At 37.5% G+C, this 16,215-nt stretch overlaps 2 protein-coding genes across 5 annotated transcripts; both read left to right on the forward strand.

Moving 5' to 3' along the window:
* Positions 1-219: 219 nt before the first annotated feature.
* Positions 220-4,754, forward strand: sp100.4 (SP110 nuclear antigen, tandem duplicate 4). 2 transcript variants are annotated; one of them, XM_084429543.1, is made up of 13 exons: positions 220-492; positions 610-696; positions 821-954; positions 1,215-1,268; positions 1,556-1,589; positions 1,689-1,832; positions 2,025-2,158; positions 2,231-2,299; positions 2,405-2,523; positions 2,609-2,708; positions 3,714-3,773; positions 3,874-4,017; positions 4,141-4,754. In XM_084429543.1, exons 1-13 carry the CDS (start codon positions 396-398, stop codon positions 4,219-4,221), a joined length of 1,257 nt encoding a protein of 418 aa, XP_084285669.1. In that variant the 5' UTR covers positions 220-395; the 3' UTR covers positions 4,222-4,754. The 2 variants fall into 2 exon arrangements, with proteins under 2 accessions (XP_084285669.1, XP_084285670.1); XM_084429544.1 differs by having other exon boundaries at positions 2,408-2,523.
* Positions 4,755-9,254: 4,500 nt separating this feature from the next.
* LOC311303199 (nuclear body protein SP140-like protein) lies at positions 9,255-15,857 on the forward strand. 3 transcript variants are annotated; one of them, XM_084429513.1, is made up of 13 exons: positions 9,255-9,534; positions 9,652-9,738; positions 9,897-10,030; positions 10,272-10,325; positions 11,503-11,536; positions 11,664-11,837; positions 12,122-12,255; positions 14,678-14,725; positions 14,828-14,946; positions 15,030-15,129; positions 15,291-15,350; positions 15,432-15,572; positions 15,688-15,857. In XM_084429513.1, exons 1-13 carry the CDS (start codon positions 9,429-9,431, stop codon positions 15,754-15,756), a joined length of 1,260 nt encoding a protein of 419 aa, XP_084285639.1. In that variant the 5' UTR covers positions 9,255-9,428; the 3' UTR covers positions 15,757-15,857. The 3 variants fall into 3 exon arrangements, with proteins under 3 accessions (XP_084285639.1, XP_084285640.1, XP_084285641.1); XM_084429514.1 differs by having other exon boundaries at positions 9,291-9,534; positions 14,831-14,946; XM_084429515.1 differs by having other exon boundaries at positions 9,291-9,534; positions 9,900-10,030.
* Positions 15,858-16,215: the final 358 nt, after the last annotated feature.

A 16,215-nucleotide genomic window follows, 5' to 3' on the forward strand; every position in this document is an offset into this window, starting at 1 on the left:
ATTAAATCTTTTTTTTTTAAGTATTACAGTAGGCTACTGCTTTGAAAACCCATTTCCATTAGGTTCTGGAAAATATTTCCATTCTGTGGACGAGTTGCAAGAGATCATACTTCTAGAGCATCCAGAAGTCATTCCAGTAATGGTTGGATAAACCGCCTTTAGTGCAGGAGTGTCTCTTTAATAAAGGCGGACCAAAAAGCAACTTTCAGTTTCGTTTCTGTGTAAGGGAGAGGAGGGCAACTCAACGTGGAGGAACCCACTTCCTCCTGTTCAAATAATGCATATAATACGACAGCCCCCTTCATGAAATCACTCGTTGAGGGCATTCCAGTATATGACTAGCTGAGTGAGAACAGCGTTAGAAATAAAGGACATCAAGGGATAAAAAGAGGAGGATGGAGAAACAAAACTGTAAGAAGAGACAGCTGAGGGGATCGTCCTCCCTCTGCACATCAGAGAAGAAGAAACAAGCCAAGAGACAAAAGTGCCCCAGTGAGTCTAAAGCATTTTTCCTTATAAAATGACAAGACAGTATAATAAATCAGGCATGTACTTTAAAATATGAAGAGGTGCACTTTAGGCTAAATGATTTGATTGTACTTGTTTCAGAATCGTCTGCAGGACAAAATAAATCTCAGCTTCCTGTTACATGTGGTTATAAAGAGGGCATCTTGCATTTGAAGAAATATAATAACAGTAGGTGCAGAAACGTTTCTGTTGAAGAATGCAGTAATGTTGCAACTAATTCTGGATTATCTAACATCCAGGTGCTCACAAGTCATTCCAATAGTGGTTGAATAAACTGTTTTTATGTCCTTAGAACAGGAGTGCATCTTCAGTGAAGGCCAGTGGTTCAAGCCCACTGAGTTTGAGAGGTTTGGAGAAAAGGAAAGGAACAAAAAGTGGAAAACCAGCATCTTTAGCAATGGGATTCCACTCCAGAGACTCATAGAGGTACATAAGATCGGTTTTAATAATTAATCAATACTAACAGTTTCAACTAATGCACTTGAGAGCAATTATAATTAGCTTTTTTTATTTATTTTTTTATCATGGCCTTGGTGATTAGTGAGTCGGAATTCATTTGAGAAATTCCAGTTAAATAACAGTTCCCTGATATAAAATGGACACAGGGAAGACAACATAACACTAATGATGACATATTTAAATATGTTTATGACATATTATAACTTTGTGCTATTTTCTATTCATAGGATGGCTTTCTTTCATCTAAAAGCTTTAAAAAAAGCACGGTTCAGGATGCAAAGGTTTGGCTGCTATTGGATGGTTTTCGAATTTGATGGAGGAGTTAAAGGTATAGTGGAGGATTTTTTACTTCCGGGTGGATCACCTATACTATTGGTCCTCCTAATTGTCAATCATTCTGGTGAATCAATCAAACTTGTTAAAAAAGGGGAGAGGGCGGGTCTTATCTAAAATTCGGAAAGATCCTCCACTATACCTTTAACATTAGACTGAAGCTTTCAAATGTGACCTACTGTAAGTTAAGAGTGACCTAGATGTTCATCAACATTTCTCATTTTATGTTCTGCAGAAAAAAAAAAGCCCTGTGGGTTTGGAACAACAGGGTGAGATTTTTTATTTATTTAATAGAAAATAAATATTCCTTTAAATAAAATCTTACAACACTTATTCACGTTTCCTAAATGTTTGTGTATTTGTTGTAGAATCAGATGAGAAGATCAATGACAATCAAGATGATGATGATGATGATGATGATGGTACTGACATGAACGTGTTTAAAGGTCCTACCCTAACTGTTACCTGCGGTTCTGGCTCTGGCATCCTGCACAAGTGTCGCTTTGCCAAAGGTGTGTGAGTGGGAATGCTTTCATAATAATTGCTATGAATATAAATATGTTGTCAGTGTTTTACATTTCTAGCTAGAAAATCTGTTTCTTAAGAAAGTTATCAGGTTTTCTCTTGCATATTGACAATGAATGTAAATAGTGCTTGACTGCAGTGGTACAGGACTTTAGCACGCAGATTTGTCTTTATCTCAGGGCGTTGTGGGAGATGCATAAGGACAAAAGACTCCTGGCTGAGCCCAGGGGATTTCATCAGATTGAACAAACCATATGGAACATGGAGGAAAGACATTGTGGCCTATGGGATTCCTCTAGGAAAACTTATAATGGTAAAAAAAAAAAAATGTCATTGTGTCAGAAAAATTCACATTTAAAACACTGTGTTCTCACATTCTTTCCAGAAAAGAGTTTTGGAACTGCATACGATAAACTGTGATTGTGAGATTTGTGAAGAACCAGATCAATACCTAGTAAGACATCATCATCTCACTATTACCATGTCAGAATATCAGCATGACCACCAAACTTTTCAGAATTCTTTAAATGTTTTATTTCTTTATGAACTCTTGTCCCAGCAGAATGATGACGTGTGCTTTGTGTGTGACTCTGAGGGAGATCTCGTGTGTTGTGATGAATGTCCACGAGCTTTTCATTCACACTGTCACCTACCAGCTGTAGATGGAGACTCACCTGGGTGAGAGAGAGAGAAAACCTTTACCTGGTTTAGTCAAACTAAACAGTTGACTTGTGTAATATTGTGTGTTTTGTCTGTACTGAAGCCAGTGGAGCTGCACATTCTGTGTGATAAAGAATATGGAGGACTCCAGTCGAAAGACCCAACAGGAAGTTTTGAGCAGTCCAGTCTCTCAGTACACACTGGTAAAAAAGATGTCCTTCCTGTCTCCCTGTAGCACTGTCTTAGGTATCTTACATCTGTTCACGTCTGCAGTCCTCATGCCTCCTGTAGCAGGAATATGGCATGTTCACACAGGTGATCAGGGAGCCTCCAGAATCTTTCTCCTGGTGTTTTTCAGAGTTCGTAGAAAAGTCTCTTTAGTGTCCTTAAAGGTACACTATGTAACTTTTGGCCTCTATAGCAGTTTAAAAACAAAATTTTGTGGAAGAACATGGTTTTGGTTGTGCTTTGCGTGAGTGTGCAGATGTATATGGTTCTTTCTCATAAATAAAAAGAGAGAGAGAGATTACCTTAGTGATATATTCACTTCTAGGCATGTGAGATATATGGTTTATATGGCAAGGATCTCAAGCTATTAGCTGAAGACGTTACTTTAGCTTTACCCATTAATAGACACGGTACTTCCTTGAAAATAAATTCCAGCACAGCGCTACAACAACCATAATGAAATGACCCTTCACAATAGATAATACTTTACAATGAACTCTGTTAAAGAGCTACATATGGGAGTTTATCTGTTCAATAAAATACCTTACTCACCTGTTGAGTAATAAAAACACCATCTCCGCGTCACTTTTACAACATTTCCAATCCCTCAGTTCTCATCATCTTCGTTAAAACAGCTCAACATGAATTTTAGTCTGGGACTAGACTTAAAGGCAGGGTAGGTAGGTTTTTTCTAAAAAACTTTTTCCCAAATTTGTTTAAACTGTCTTTATATACCAATACATAATTAAAATGTAAGTACTCTGAAAAAGAGAGTATAAAAATCGAGTGTCTGTAGTCCTCTCAATTGGCTAAATTGAATTTACACCTTGATTTAATGCGATCAGCATCTGTTTTCGATGATCTAATTTGAGTGGGTCTTGAATGCATTTACACCTGGCTTTTAATGTTGTCAAGTGTGATCATGATACAGTGACAGATGACACACACACACACTATCTGTTTTTTGTTGTTTTTTTCAGCACTGCCAGTGTTTGCTGTTACAACTGCTACATGACTGCATGACTGACCCCTGCACTAATGTAAATCTCATCTTTAGCAGCTTCATCTGTCTCTTTGCCATTATTTAAAGGTCTTATATGTGATGTACACTCATGTGACGTCTGCACTGCTGGTGTTCAGGTTCCAGGATACAGTAAGAACATTTGTGGTCCCATGATGCTGGGCAGAGTGAAGCTGGAGCTGGAGAATAACGATTATAAAACAGTGCAAGAGTTTGTCTCAGATATTAGGCACATTTTCAACAAGTTTTGCACCTCCACCGCAGTGAGTTTTATTTAAAATTTATGCAACTCTTATCAATGTTGAAAGTCTCTTAACTTTTTTTGCAATGTTGTCTTACATATCCTAAATTCAAATTCTCTCTCTCTCACTCTCATTTCTCTGTAGGATAATGACTCCAGTAGAATGACCTCTAGGCTGAAGGAAGTATTCAAGAAGGAGTTTGAAACAGTCTTCAAGCTCTTATAACATCATGCTGTGGGTTGAATTAGTTTCTACACCCACTGTAAACGTTTCTCTTTGTGAGCTTTGGTTAGAGGAGACTGAAATGCAGCCCTATGCCAGTGTTGCCAGATTGGGTGGTTTTGAATTTGATTATGCGGGAAAACAATTTTTTGGCGGGTGGACAAAATTTTGGCTGGTTTGGCAGTTTTCAAGCATCAAAATATTATAGTCTAATTGGTTAATAAACAAAACTCAAGTGTGTATGTACTCCATAAAAGCAGTCATTTACCAATTTATTTCCATTTACCCTAGTCACATTTAGGTTTTAGCCATACCTTATAGCTTTTCCACCTCCACCTATGAATTTGCAGGGTTTCCATCCAGATGTTTTTATGCACACTTTAAATGTATGCATAAAAACAGCTGGATGGAAACATGACTATTGTTACATTATGTTGAGAATTTATATTTTGCTAATTTAATTTTCATATTTTTCATGTTGAAAAAACATTTTATAAAATAGATTGACATTGGCAATAAAAAAATATTCTAAACAATTCAAGTTTGTACTGTTGGGTTACTTTTGAAACATTGATGAAACTGAATTTTAAAATGAAAATGTAAATTAAATTTTTTTTGCAAAGATAAAGGCCAAAATATGTTTGCAGTTACATGTTAACAAGGTCATACTCAGGTATATTTAGGCTAATAAAAAATAAAAAACAAGAGTAACACAAAAAATCTAGCTTGTATATTGTTGTGTTACTTTCGTCCCAACTGACGGGGTCGAAAGTAACATGTCTTAAGTTCAAAGTGAGATTATACTGAAGTCGTTCAGTATTTTTTCAAATACTGGTATTGATAGACCACACTTGTGAGTGACCGACCACAGCAAAAATATATCTCTGTCTGAAACATCATCTTTTCAAATTATGTTTTTCTGAAAAATGGTACTTTCGCCCCTGCTCTCCCCTAAATTATGGGCTAATTTTCATTTTTGGGTGAACTATTGCTTAAATGGGAAGACTAATTAAAAAGTAGATCAAACTCATTTCACCGCATTATGTATACCACATACAGTGCTATGCATAAGTGAATACACCCATGCTAAAGTTGACTAAAAAGAGGAATAAAAAATCATATTTTGGAAATTGAACTTAATGCCTTAATTTAAAATTTTTTGAAAAATCCAACCTTTAAGGACACCAATTTTCTTTGTGAATGAATAATGTATCGTAAATAAATAAATGTTCTTCCTTAAAATACATGGTGCATAAGTGAGTACACCCCTATGTTAAATTCCCATAGAGGCAGGCAGATTTTTATTTTTAAGTATTTAAAAAAAAAAAAATTTAGGGTACTATGCATCCTGATAAAGTTCCCTTGGCCTTTGGAATTAAAATAGCCCCACATCATCACATAGCCTTCACCATACCTAGAGATTGGCATGATTTTATTTCAGTTAGCCTAAAAGCTAGTTTGATTTGCATTGAGAGATGATCTTATGGAAAGTACCCCATGCCAATCTCTAGGTATGGTGTTGTTTAACCTTGTTTAACTTTCTTTTCAGATGGAAATCTTGAAGATACCTAAAATTTAGGGAAAGTTTACCCTTCGTAAATGATATGTCCCATCCATCATTTATTCAGCATTTTCAATGACTCGGTATACTTAGCTCATATATCGACTACTTTTGTTCCACTTTTAAAAAAGTATGTCAATGAATGGAGAGTTTTAGTGTATTAGTAAATCTTCCCTATTAAATTACCTTGTTGCCTTCACATGAAGAGGGCAGCACTGTTTCATTAGAATCTTAGAAATTGAAGGCGAGTTATAAATACAGTATCATATGTTTTCAGACAACACACAGCATAACAGATAAGACTGACATAAAAACAGTAATATATAACTTATGTCTGATTATAATATAAAAAGTTCTCAGTTTTCTTATGATAGTGTACTTTGCTATACTTTGTATTATATTGAATGTTTCAAAATATTGCATGCTGTATAGTGTTAAGGAATGTTTAGTTGATAATTATTACCTAAATACAATTTATTTACAATTTATTTTTTACTTTAAGCACCCCATACAGAAATTGGGCACTTGTTTCTGGCTGTATATCACAAAAATGGGTAGAATAGAAAGTGGGCAATAGAGGAGGGCCTAAAGTATCCAAGAATCTTTCTAGCCACCGTAGGCCAAAAAGACTGCAGTTAAGTTTAGAAATCCTCATAGGATTTAAATAAATATAAAAATCTATATTTCTAACATAAATCTATCTAACACCATAACTTCACCATAATAAAATGTCTAGTTTTGCCATTCACACTAAATAAGTCACACACACATATATATATATATATATATATATATATATATATATATATATATATATATATATATATATATATATATATACTGTATATATATATATATATATATTCTATGTCAATGCAAGTGAATCAACAGTCACGTTTGTTTTCATTTAAAATCTCTCAGTGCGACTGGTACAATGGTCTCATCTCCACAGAAGTAAATCAAATGGTAATAAGGGTTAAGAGTTTATACTTTGCTTACTGGGTGTGCACTTTTTCCCAGGGTCCTTCATCCAAACTACCTCCTGTTCCTCGACAAGGTGCAAACTCCCTAGGTCCATAACCCTAGTCAATGCAAATTCCTATTGTACGTTCATGCCCCACATTGGGGGATGCTTTGTCTTGGTCTGGGTATTTAAAGAAATGTATTTATTATCTTTGAATTGATTTTGTATTGTAATTGTTACATTCGGATTTATTCTGACTTACTCTGAAATAGTAGATTACGTTAAATCCATAACACTACAAATTTATGCTCAGGTTAGAAACGGACTAAAATCCAGCTTAGTTGGAGCAGAGGACCACAAAATTTCAGAGCTCAGACTAACACATTGGCATTAGTCATGTATACTTAGACTGTAGAGGCTAATAATGGGTTTTCCGTTTAGAGCAACAGAGTGCTGTTAGACCAAAAATAGAGTGAGCCTCAACCTCTGATTATTGTAATATTATTCTAACTAAGTGTACATGGGAACCCATTGCGTGATTATACAAAGTTACTATTAGAGGAAGTTAAGTTGGTCAGCTTGGTTCTATGGTTATGGTCGTGACCTCTGGTTAGATATAATCTTACCTTAATTTAGTGTGTTCAGATTTATGGGGACTAAATAATATATTCTACAATGAGCAAGTAGAGTACGGTCGTCTAGAATATTAGTCAATCGCATCTGTCTAATGACCAAGACTGACGAGTTTGTGATTATGAGATAGTATACCCGGCCGGTGCGAGACTCAACGGGCCCTATTTTAACGATCTGAAATGCAAGTGTCAAGCGCAAAGCAGCAAGTAACTTTGTGGGCGGGTCTTGGGCGCTGTTGCTATTTTCCCGGCGGGATAAATGACTCTTTTGCCCGGCGCAAATCTAAAAGGGGTTGGTCTGAAGTAGCTTCATTATTCATAGGTGTGGTTTGGGCGTAACGTGAAATAAACCAATCAGAGCGACATCTCACATTCCCTTTAAGAGCAGGCGCGCTTGTTCTAAAGCGGATTCCTATTATAACGGCGGATTTGCCAGGCGCGCGCCAGGAGCGGATCACAGCCGAGGAGACCGACGTTCTCGTCAGGGACGTTGGGGATGGAGAAACACACCCAAATTAACTTCGGTTAAACAGGCGTATGATAATTTGGGTAAATGTGTAAGCTAGATGTATGCTTTTATAATAAAATGTCTATCTATCTATCTATCTATCTATCTATCTATCTATCTATCTATCTATCTATCTATCTATCTATCTATCTATCTATCTATCTATCTGTCATCAAAAATGATGCTGCGCACACATTGATTAAGGCCAAGCATGCGCCCTTAAAATAGCATATGAATAACATGCGCAACGCGCCACTGACTTTAAACTGTTTTTTTTTTTCGGTCAGTGGCGCAATTGTTTTCTAAACCTGTAAAATAGCATGAGGGAACGTTTGCGCCGGAACACGCCTCCTCTTTGCGCTGAACCGCCCCGGGGAGCGCAAGTGTATTTTTTAGTTAACCGACGTGCTTCTGTGGAGGGAAAAGTCCGCTTTGCGCGGGTGCAAAATAGGAATGATACATGCGTCGGTGTACAAAGTCAATTGCGCTGGGTGCAAGATAGGGCCCAACGTGTTATAGGAATCCGGATGAATGGGTGTAATTTCAAAAAAGAGTTAAATAGAATGTTCGAATTGCATTCTAACCTAAATTTGAGGTTGTGATAAAATGGAGTCAGATAAACATTTAATTGGAATTAAATTGCCACACTGAAAAGACAGAATGTGCAGGAAACCTTCACCGGCTTTTTGGAATCTGTTGTTGGAGCGATTGGGCGGGCCTTACAAAAGCTTATTATTACTTAACAATAATCGTGAACTGACGAATTCCATGATCGAGAGGAAGTGACATCTTTGAGCCATGTTCAAATGTTGGCAAGTTCTATTTTCATGTAACATTCATAAAAAAATTTTTATTCATCCTTGACAAGATTTGTCAAACATAGCATGACTACCATGTCACAGAAAATAAAAATAAAAATGTTTGATTATATTTTTGTTCTATTTATAGGCAAGTCATGGTTACACTTTACTTTACTGTTGGCCATCACTAACTGACACATTTAAAATAAAATAAAAATGTCAAAGATTTTTAGGAATATTGATGTTGTTTATGTTTTATTGTCTGTGTGTGAAAGAGGACAACAGTAAAAGAGTTAATCATTTTAGCATGTTAATGAAATATTTTTTTACAATATTACAATAATGTTCTGAAAATCCATTTCCATTAAAAGGTTCTGAAAAATATTTGCATTCTGTGGACAAGCCAAAAATTATATCCTTTCTCATCTGTTGTTTTTATAGTTTTATTTTTCACTGAGTTGCAAGGGATCAAATTTCTAAAGCATCCAGAAGTCATTCCAGTAATGGTTGAATTAACCGCCTTAGGTGCAGGAGTGTATATTAAATGAAGGCGGACCAAAAAAGCAACCTTGAGTTTCGTTTCTGTAAATGTGAGAGGGAGGCAACTCAACGTGGAGGAACCCGTCCACTTCCTGCTGTTCAAATAATGCAGATAATACGACAGCCCCCTTCATGAAATCACTGAGAGCAATCCAGTATGGCTGAGTGAGAACAGCGTTAGAAATAAAGGACATCAAGGGATAAGATGAGGAGGATGGAGAAACAAAACTGTAAGAAGAGACAGCTGAGGGGATCGTCCTCCCTCTGCACATCAGAGAAGAAGAAACAAGCCAAGAGACAAAAGTGCCCCAGTGAGTCTAAAGCATTTTTACTAATAAAATGACAAGACAGTATAATAAATCAGACATGTCGTTTAAAATATGAAGAGGTGCACTTTAGGCTAACTGATTTGATTGTACTTGTTTCAGAATCATCTAAAGGACAAAACAATTCTCAACTTCCTGTTACATGTGGTTATAAAGAGGGCATCTTGCATTTGAAGAAATATAATAACAGTAGGTGCAGAAACGTTTCTGTTAAAGAATGCAGTAATGTTTATGAGGAGCTAAGTTGTTGAATGTCTCAAGATTGTTATGGTGGCGCATCTAACATCCAAAAGCTCTGAAACAAGTCATTCCAATAGTGGTTGAATAAACTGTTTTTCTGTCCTTAGAACAGGAGTGCATCTTCAGTGAAGGCCAGTGGTTCAAGCCCACTGAGTTTGAGAGGTTTGGGATGATGGACAGGAACAAAAAGTGGAAAACCAGCATCCTTAGCACTGGGATTCCACTCCAGAGACTCATAGAGGTACATGAGATCGGTTTCTATAATCAATACTAACAGTTTCAACTAATGCACTTGAGTGCAATTATAATTACCCTCTTTTTTTATCATGGCCTTGGTGATTAGTGAGTCGGAATTCATTTGAGAAATTCCAGTTAAATAACAGTTCCCTGATATAAAATGGACACGACAACATAACACTAATGATGACATACATGTATATGTTCATGACATATTCTGAATTTGTGCCATTTTCTATTCATAGGATGGTTTTCTTGCATCTAAAAACTTTATGAAAAGCAAGGTCCAGGACGCACAGGTTTGGCTGCTATTGCATTTACATTTACATTTACATTTAGTCATTTAGCAGACGCTTTTATCCAAAGCGACTTACAAATTAGGACTAAAATTAAGCGAGTCATCATGAAGAGGCAAAAAACAACAACAACGCAAGAAGTGCTCAGAATACGAGGTTCAGGCATTATTCAGAGTAGCATAAGCCCAATAAGTGAGGTTTAAAGGGAATTTTTTTTTATTTAATTTTTTTTATGAAGTTAAGTGCTCACGGAAGAGATGGGTTTTCAGCTGTTTTTTGAATGTTGTCAGGGATTCTGCATTCCGGATGAGGGTGGGGAGAGTGTTCCACCAGCATGGAACTGTGAATGAGAATGTTCTGGAAAGTGATTTTGTGGCTTTCTGTGATGGAACCACGAGACGTCGTTCGTTGATCGATCGTAGGTGTCTGGTAGGGATGTAGGCTTGTAGGAGTGAGTGAAAGTAGGAGGGAGATGAGCCTGTGATAGATCTGTAAGCAAGCGTCAGTGCCTTGAACTTGATGCGAGCAGCGATAGGTAGCCAGTGCAGAGAGATGAACAGAGGAGTGACGTGGGCCCTCTTGGGCTCGTTGAAGACAAGACGAGCTGCAGCATTCTGGATCATCTGTAGAGGTTTGGTTGCACATGCTGGAAGTCCGGCCAGAAGAGCATTGCAGTAGTCAAGCCTAGAAATGACCAGGGCCTATTGAATGGTTTTTCCGATTTGATGAAGGATTTACAGGGATAGTTCACCTAAAATTGAAAATCCTGTCATTATTTACTCACCCTCAAGTTGTTCTAAATATGCATGTAGTTATTTTCTTCTGCTGAACAAAAAAGAAGACCATTTGAAGTACATGTACAAACAGTTGCTGGTCCCTATTGACTTCCATAGTATGAGAATTTTATATATATATATATATATATATACAGTATGGAAGTCAATGGGGACCAGAACCTGTTTGGTTACCTACATTCTTTAAAATATCTTCTTTTGTGTTCAGCAGAAAAACAAAGAAATTCAAACAGGTTTAGAACAACTTGAGGGCGAGTAAATAATGACATAATTTTAATTTTTGGGTGAACTATCCCTTTAACCTTTCTAGACTGAAACTATCACATGTGACATAAGTTAAGAGTGACCAAGATGTTCATCAACATTTCTCCTTTTATGTTCTGCAGAAGAAGAAAAAGCCTGTGGGTTTGGAACAACAGGGTGTGTAAATTATGACAGAATTGAAAATAGAAAATTAATATTCCTTTAAATAATAACTTACAACAGTCATTCAGAAAGATATTTGATAACATTTTCTGTTTCCTGAGTGTTTGTGTATTTGTTGTAGAATCAGATGAAAAGGAAAATCAAGATGATGATGGCGATGATGATGGTGGTGAGGAGGATGATGATGATGGTGGTGATGATGATGGTATTGACATGAGCGTGTTTGAACGTCCTACCCTACCTGTTACCTGCGGTTCTGGTTCTGGCATCCTGCACAAACATCGCTTTGCCACAGGTGTGTGAGTGAGAATAATTATTTTGAATATTAATATGTTGACAGTGTTTTACATTTCTTACTATAACAAAGTTCAAGTTCAGGGAAGAAATTGGAGGGAAATGACAAATGTAACTTTTAATCACCAAATAAACAAACAACAGAACGAAAATAAAGCGGCAGCCCCTCGCAGACGACTGCGTATAACAACATATTGACAATGAATGTAAATACAGTGCTTGACTGCTGTGATACAAGACTTTTGCACTCAGTTTTGTCTTCTTTTTTTTTTCTTTTTTTTTTAGGGCGTTGTGGGAGATGCATAAGAACAGAGAACTCCTGGCTGAGCCCAGGGGATTTCATCAGATTGAACAAACCAGATGGAACATGGAGGAAAGACATTGTTGCCCATGGAATGCCCCTTGGAAAACTTATAAAGGTAAAAGAAAATATATCATATAAAGCTACAGTATTAACAGACAAGGCGGTCACACTGGGCCGTTGTGTTGGCTCTAGTTGGACATCGTCAGTTTTTTTTTTTTTTTTGGGGCCGATTCAGCATGTAGAATCGCTGTCGGGGAGAGAGAGAACTCAGATTAGCTGTTCAGCTTAGTGAATTAGTCAGTGCACAAGAATAATAGCAAAATAGCGAGCAAAGAAGTCAAGACAGTACAGACAGAAGGCTGTTCTAATTTTACGTCATCTTACCAGAGTGTTCCTTGGCGAATATTTTAATATTAACATGAGCGGAGTGGAATAAGGAAAGTGATCAGCAAAGTGATATTCAAAACGGTAAGAACACGCTGCTTTGTTTATGGTTTGTGTATCTGCATCTTTCAGCATCGGTTTCCCTTTTTGAATGATGAATATAGACAAATATATCTGCAGAAATAGACGGTTGTCTTATTTACACGCAGGCGCAGAATACGCATGCTTGCTGACAGTCGGCTGTAGTTCTTTCGTGTGTTCAAGCGCAGCTTTTTTGCCCCGACGTGAGGCGACAACACAGTCAGCTTTCATCAGCGCTAGTTCTTTGGTGTCAGTTTGGTGTGTTCCTATACGCTAATGTACTCCAAAACAATGACAAAATTAGCATTTAGAAAATATAAGCATTCAAAACTTACAGTTCACATTCAGTCAGTCACGCTCGACGTTACGTGGACTGGCGTCATGGGGTCTCGCCTGGGAGCCCAATCACCTCCAAGTTGTAACAAAACGAGCCAGTGAACACTGGCCGGTGAGATTTGCATGCCGAGTCACACCTACCCGGACATACCGGTATAAGTAGGTTACTCACTTCATTCATATTTTGCTTCGGAGCCGAGCGGTTGTACAGCGATCACTCATACCATTCACCTTTCAAGAGAAAGAGTAAATGTCTACAAGAAAGAAAAGAGCAAACAGGAATTTGAATTGCTAACAAGGAGACCTACTCCGAAAACAGCCATTTTAATTGTTATTGCTTGCAGCTTGTCGTGGGATCTCTCTGCCGTTATGAAGGCGCATCCAGCCTTGCTGTGCACGTAAGAGTGCAGTGTTTCACCCCTCGGCGCTTCGGCATTCAGAGCAGTTTCCCTAGGAGAGCAAGATGTTTTCATGTTGGCATGGGTCCCTCACATGACAACAGTTAATGCAACTGCATCGGGAGTGTGCTTCGCTCCTCTGGAGAGGATGAGGAAGCTGGGCTGCACCCCTCTGGGGTGGTTGCTCACGCTGATTCGGATTCAGAGTTGACGGCCATGCTTTCCCGGGCCACCGCAGGCATCAGGGTTGAGCAGAACCATTCACTGTCTCCCAAGCGCTCGTGGTTGGATGATTGGTATCTGGATGCGACGCACAGTTCACAGTGCTTTTCAGCCTTTTCGGCCTACGCAAATATGCATTTCCCCCGGTGAGCCTTCTCGCACAAACACTGTGCAAGGTCAGGGAAGATGGGGAGCAGGTCTTGTTAGTTGTGCCGTAGTTGACACTATCACTTCAGCTAGAGCCCTGTCTACGAAGTATGCTTATGCTTCGCAGAGTGGTGTTTCCTGGCGGGAAGACCTCTGGAAATGCCCGATCGGCTCTGTGCTTTCCTTCCTTGAAGGTGTATGTCGCTGCCATCACAGCACATCACGACGCTGTTGATGGCAGGTCACTGGGAAAGCACAACCTGGTCATCAGGTTCCTGAGAGGCGCCAGGAGGTTAAATCTAAGTATCTTAAAAATCCAGCAATGCGTGTACTCTTCTGATGACGAAATTGTGGTCACGTGCACTGTATGCTGACGCTTGTCTACGCGTAAAAAGTGAAGTGTACTTTGGCCTTAAGTTGTACTGTATCTTTCAACATATCCTCAAATGTTCATTTATTGTTTAGTTCGTGCTGTTACTCGGGGTTGCTATTGGTAATGCTATTCCGAATTTTGAAAAGGTCACTTGTTACGAAATGAATCTGTTTTTTTTTTTATGAATTGTTCAAACAATGATTCAGTGATAAAAAGAGTGGTTAAATTCAGAATAGCATAGTATATATATTATTATAATAGCCTATATATACTCTCACTATATACTCTACACTAGCCTAAATATAAATGTAACTTTATAAATCAATATACACTCTTATATTCTTACATACTTTTAAATATCTTTATATGACAGAAATTGTAAAAGTAGGCTAGTATTCTATTTTGATTTCAGATATTCACTTTTTTTCCTGAATGTATTGATGTTTTTGACATATTGTCGCCACCTACTGGTGTTGCCACCACTAATGCATAGACTACCAGTCTGTCTGGGACGCTGTCTGTGGGATGACAGCGGCCAATCAAGTTTTATTGCAATAAACACAATAGCCTATGATGTGTTTTCACATAATTTCCAGAAAGGAGTATTGGAACCACATACAGTCAACTGTGATCAAGAAGACCAAGTAAGAAATCATCAGTCACAATTACAGTCATATCAAAAACATCACATGTAAAATGTGTTTTAAGATGGTACAGTTTTATGTCTTTATGAACTCTTTTCCCAGCAGAATGATGACGTGTGTTTTGTGTGTAACTCTGAGGGAGATCTCGTGTGTTGTGACAAATGTCCACAAGCTTTTCATTCACACTGTCACCTACCAACTGTAGATGGAGACTCACCTGGGTGAGAGAGAGAAAACCTTTACCTGGTTTAGTCAAACTAAACAGTTGACGTGTGTAATATTGTGTGTTTTGTCTGTACTGAAGCCAGTGGAGCTGCACATTCTGTGTGATAAAGAATATGGAGGATTCCAGTCAAAAGACCCAACAGGACGTTTTGAGCAGTCCAGTCTCTCAGTACACACTGGTAAAGTTTATGCAAAATGTTTTGTCTGTACAATGGAAGTCATTGGGGTCCAAAATAACATTTCTTTCATTGTTTAGACAAAAAAAAAATTAAATAAAATAAATAAATAAAACTTGTGAGAACTATGCCTTTAACAATTTTGTTTGTCTTTCATCATTCAGCACTGCCAGTGTTTGCTGTTACAGCTGCTACATGAGAGCATGATTGACCCCTGCACTAATGTAAAGCTTCTGTTTGTATTAGATTATTTAAAGTTGGAATGTAAATATATAGTATGTGACGTCTTCACTGATATTGTTCAGGTCCCAAGATACAGTGAGAACATTTGTGGTCCCATGATGCTGGGCAGAGTGAAGCTGAACCTGGAGAATAATGATTATCAAACAGTGCAAGAGTTTGTTTCTGATATCGAATACGTTTTTCACCAATGGACTTCCAAAAGGGTGAGTTTCACTCGCGCTTGCTAATGTTACTAATGACAGGAGTCTTAAAAATTTGCTTATATATTGTCTTATTTTTATTGACTGAATTTGGCATTGTTCTTTGTCTTCTTTGTAGGATAATGACTTCAGTAGAATGACAGCTAGGCTAAAGGAACTTTTTGAAACCATCTTTAGACTCCTATAACATCACGGCGTAACAAGAGGTCCTTCGACGTGACATTTGTGTGAAGGCTATTGTACACTTTATAGACTTCATTAAAAAAATAGTGCAGTTGTGAACAATCACTATTAATTTGTGAATGGGTTTCTCTCACTTGTGAGGTTATATGATACTATGGAAGCTTGTTTCAACAAATATCTAATATATCTTGAAATGTATTTATATCTTGCAATTCTGACTTTATTTCTTGCCATTCTGCAAACTTGCTAAATGCAAGTGTCTGACCATAAAGCCACAACACTAACTTTGACAACAAAGTGTTAATCATTTAAAAAATACTTTTTACTAAATAGTAGCGGTTTCTGGTTTCAAAACACACTGAATATATAAGTGTATATACACTTATATACATTATAAGTGTTATAATAAGCTGGATATAACCAGCCATGATCAAATATCCTCGGATAAATTCATGCGATCCAA

The sequence above is a fragment of the Rutilus rutilus genome, assembly GCF_951802725.1.
Source record: "Rutilus rutilus genome assembly, chromosome: 1".
In the NCBI taxonomy this organism is placed as follows: Eukaryota; Metazoa; Chordata; class Actinopteri; order Cypriniformes; family Leuciscidae; genus Rutilus; species Rutilus rutilus.

What these genes read in the sequence shown, in the direction of transcription:
- LOC311303199 (XM_084429513.1), top strand. Translation starts at nt 9,429, where the DNA reads ATGAGGAGGATGGAGAAACAAAACTGTAAGAAGAGACAGCTGAGGGGA. An exon ending in CCCTTGGAAAACTTATAAAG is followed by an intron (nt 12,256 to 14,677) that starts GTAAAAGAAAAT and finishes CATAATTTCCAG; the next exon opens with AAAGGAGTATTGGAACCACA. An exon ending in TGATTGACCCCTGCACTAAT is followed by an intron (nt 15,351 to 15,431) that starts GTAAAGCTTCTG and finishes GATATTGTTCAG; the next exon opens with GTCCCAAGATACAGTGAGAA.
- sp100.4 (XM_084429543.1), top strand. Translation starts at nt 396, where the DNA reads ATGGAGAAACAAAACTGTAAGAAGAGACAGCTGAGGGGATCGTCCTCC. An exon ending in TTTGAAGAAATATAATAACA is followed by an intron (nt 697 to 820) that starts GTAGGTGCAGAA and finishes TTATGTCCTTAG; the next exon opens with AACAGGAGTGCATCTTCAGT. An exon ending in AGTTTTGCACCTCCACCGCA is followed by an intron (nt 4,018 to 4,140) that starts GTGAGTTTTATT and finishes ATTTCTCTGTAG; the next exon opens with GATAATGACTCCAGTAGAAT.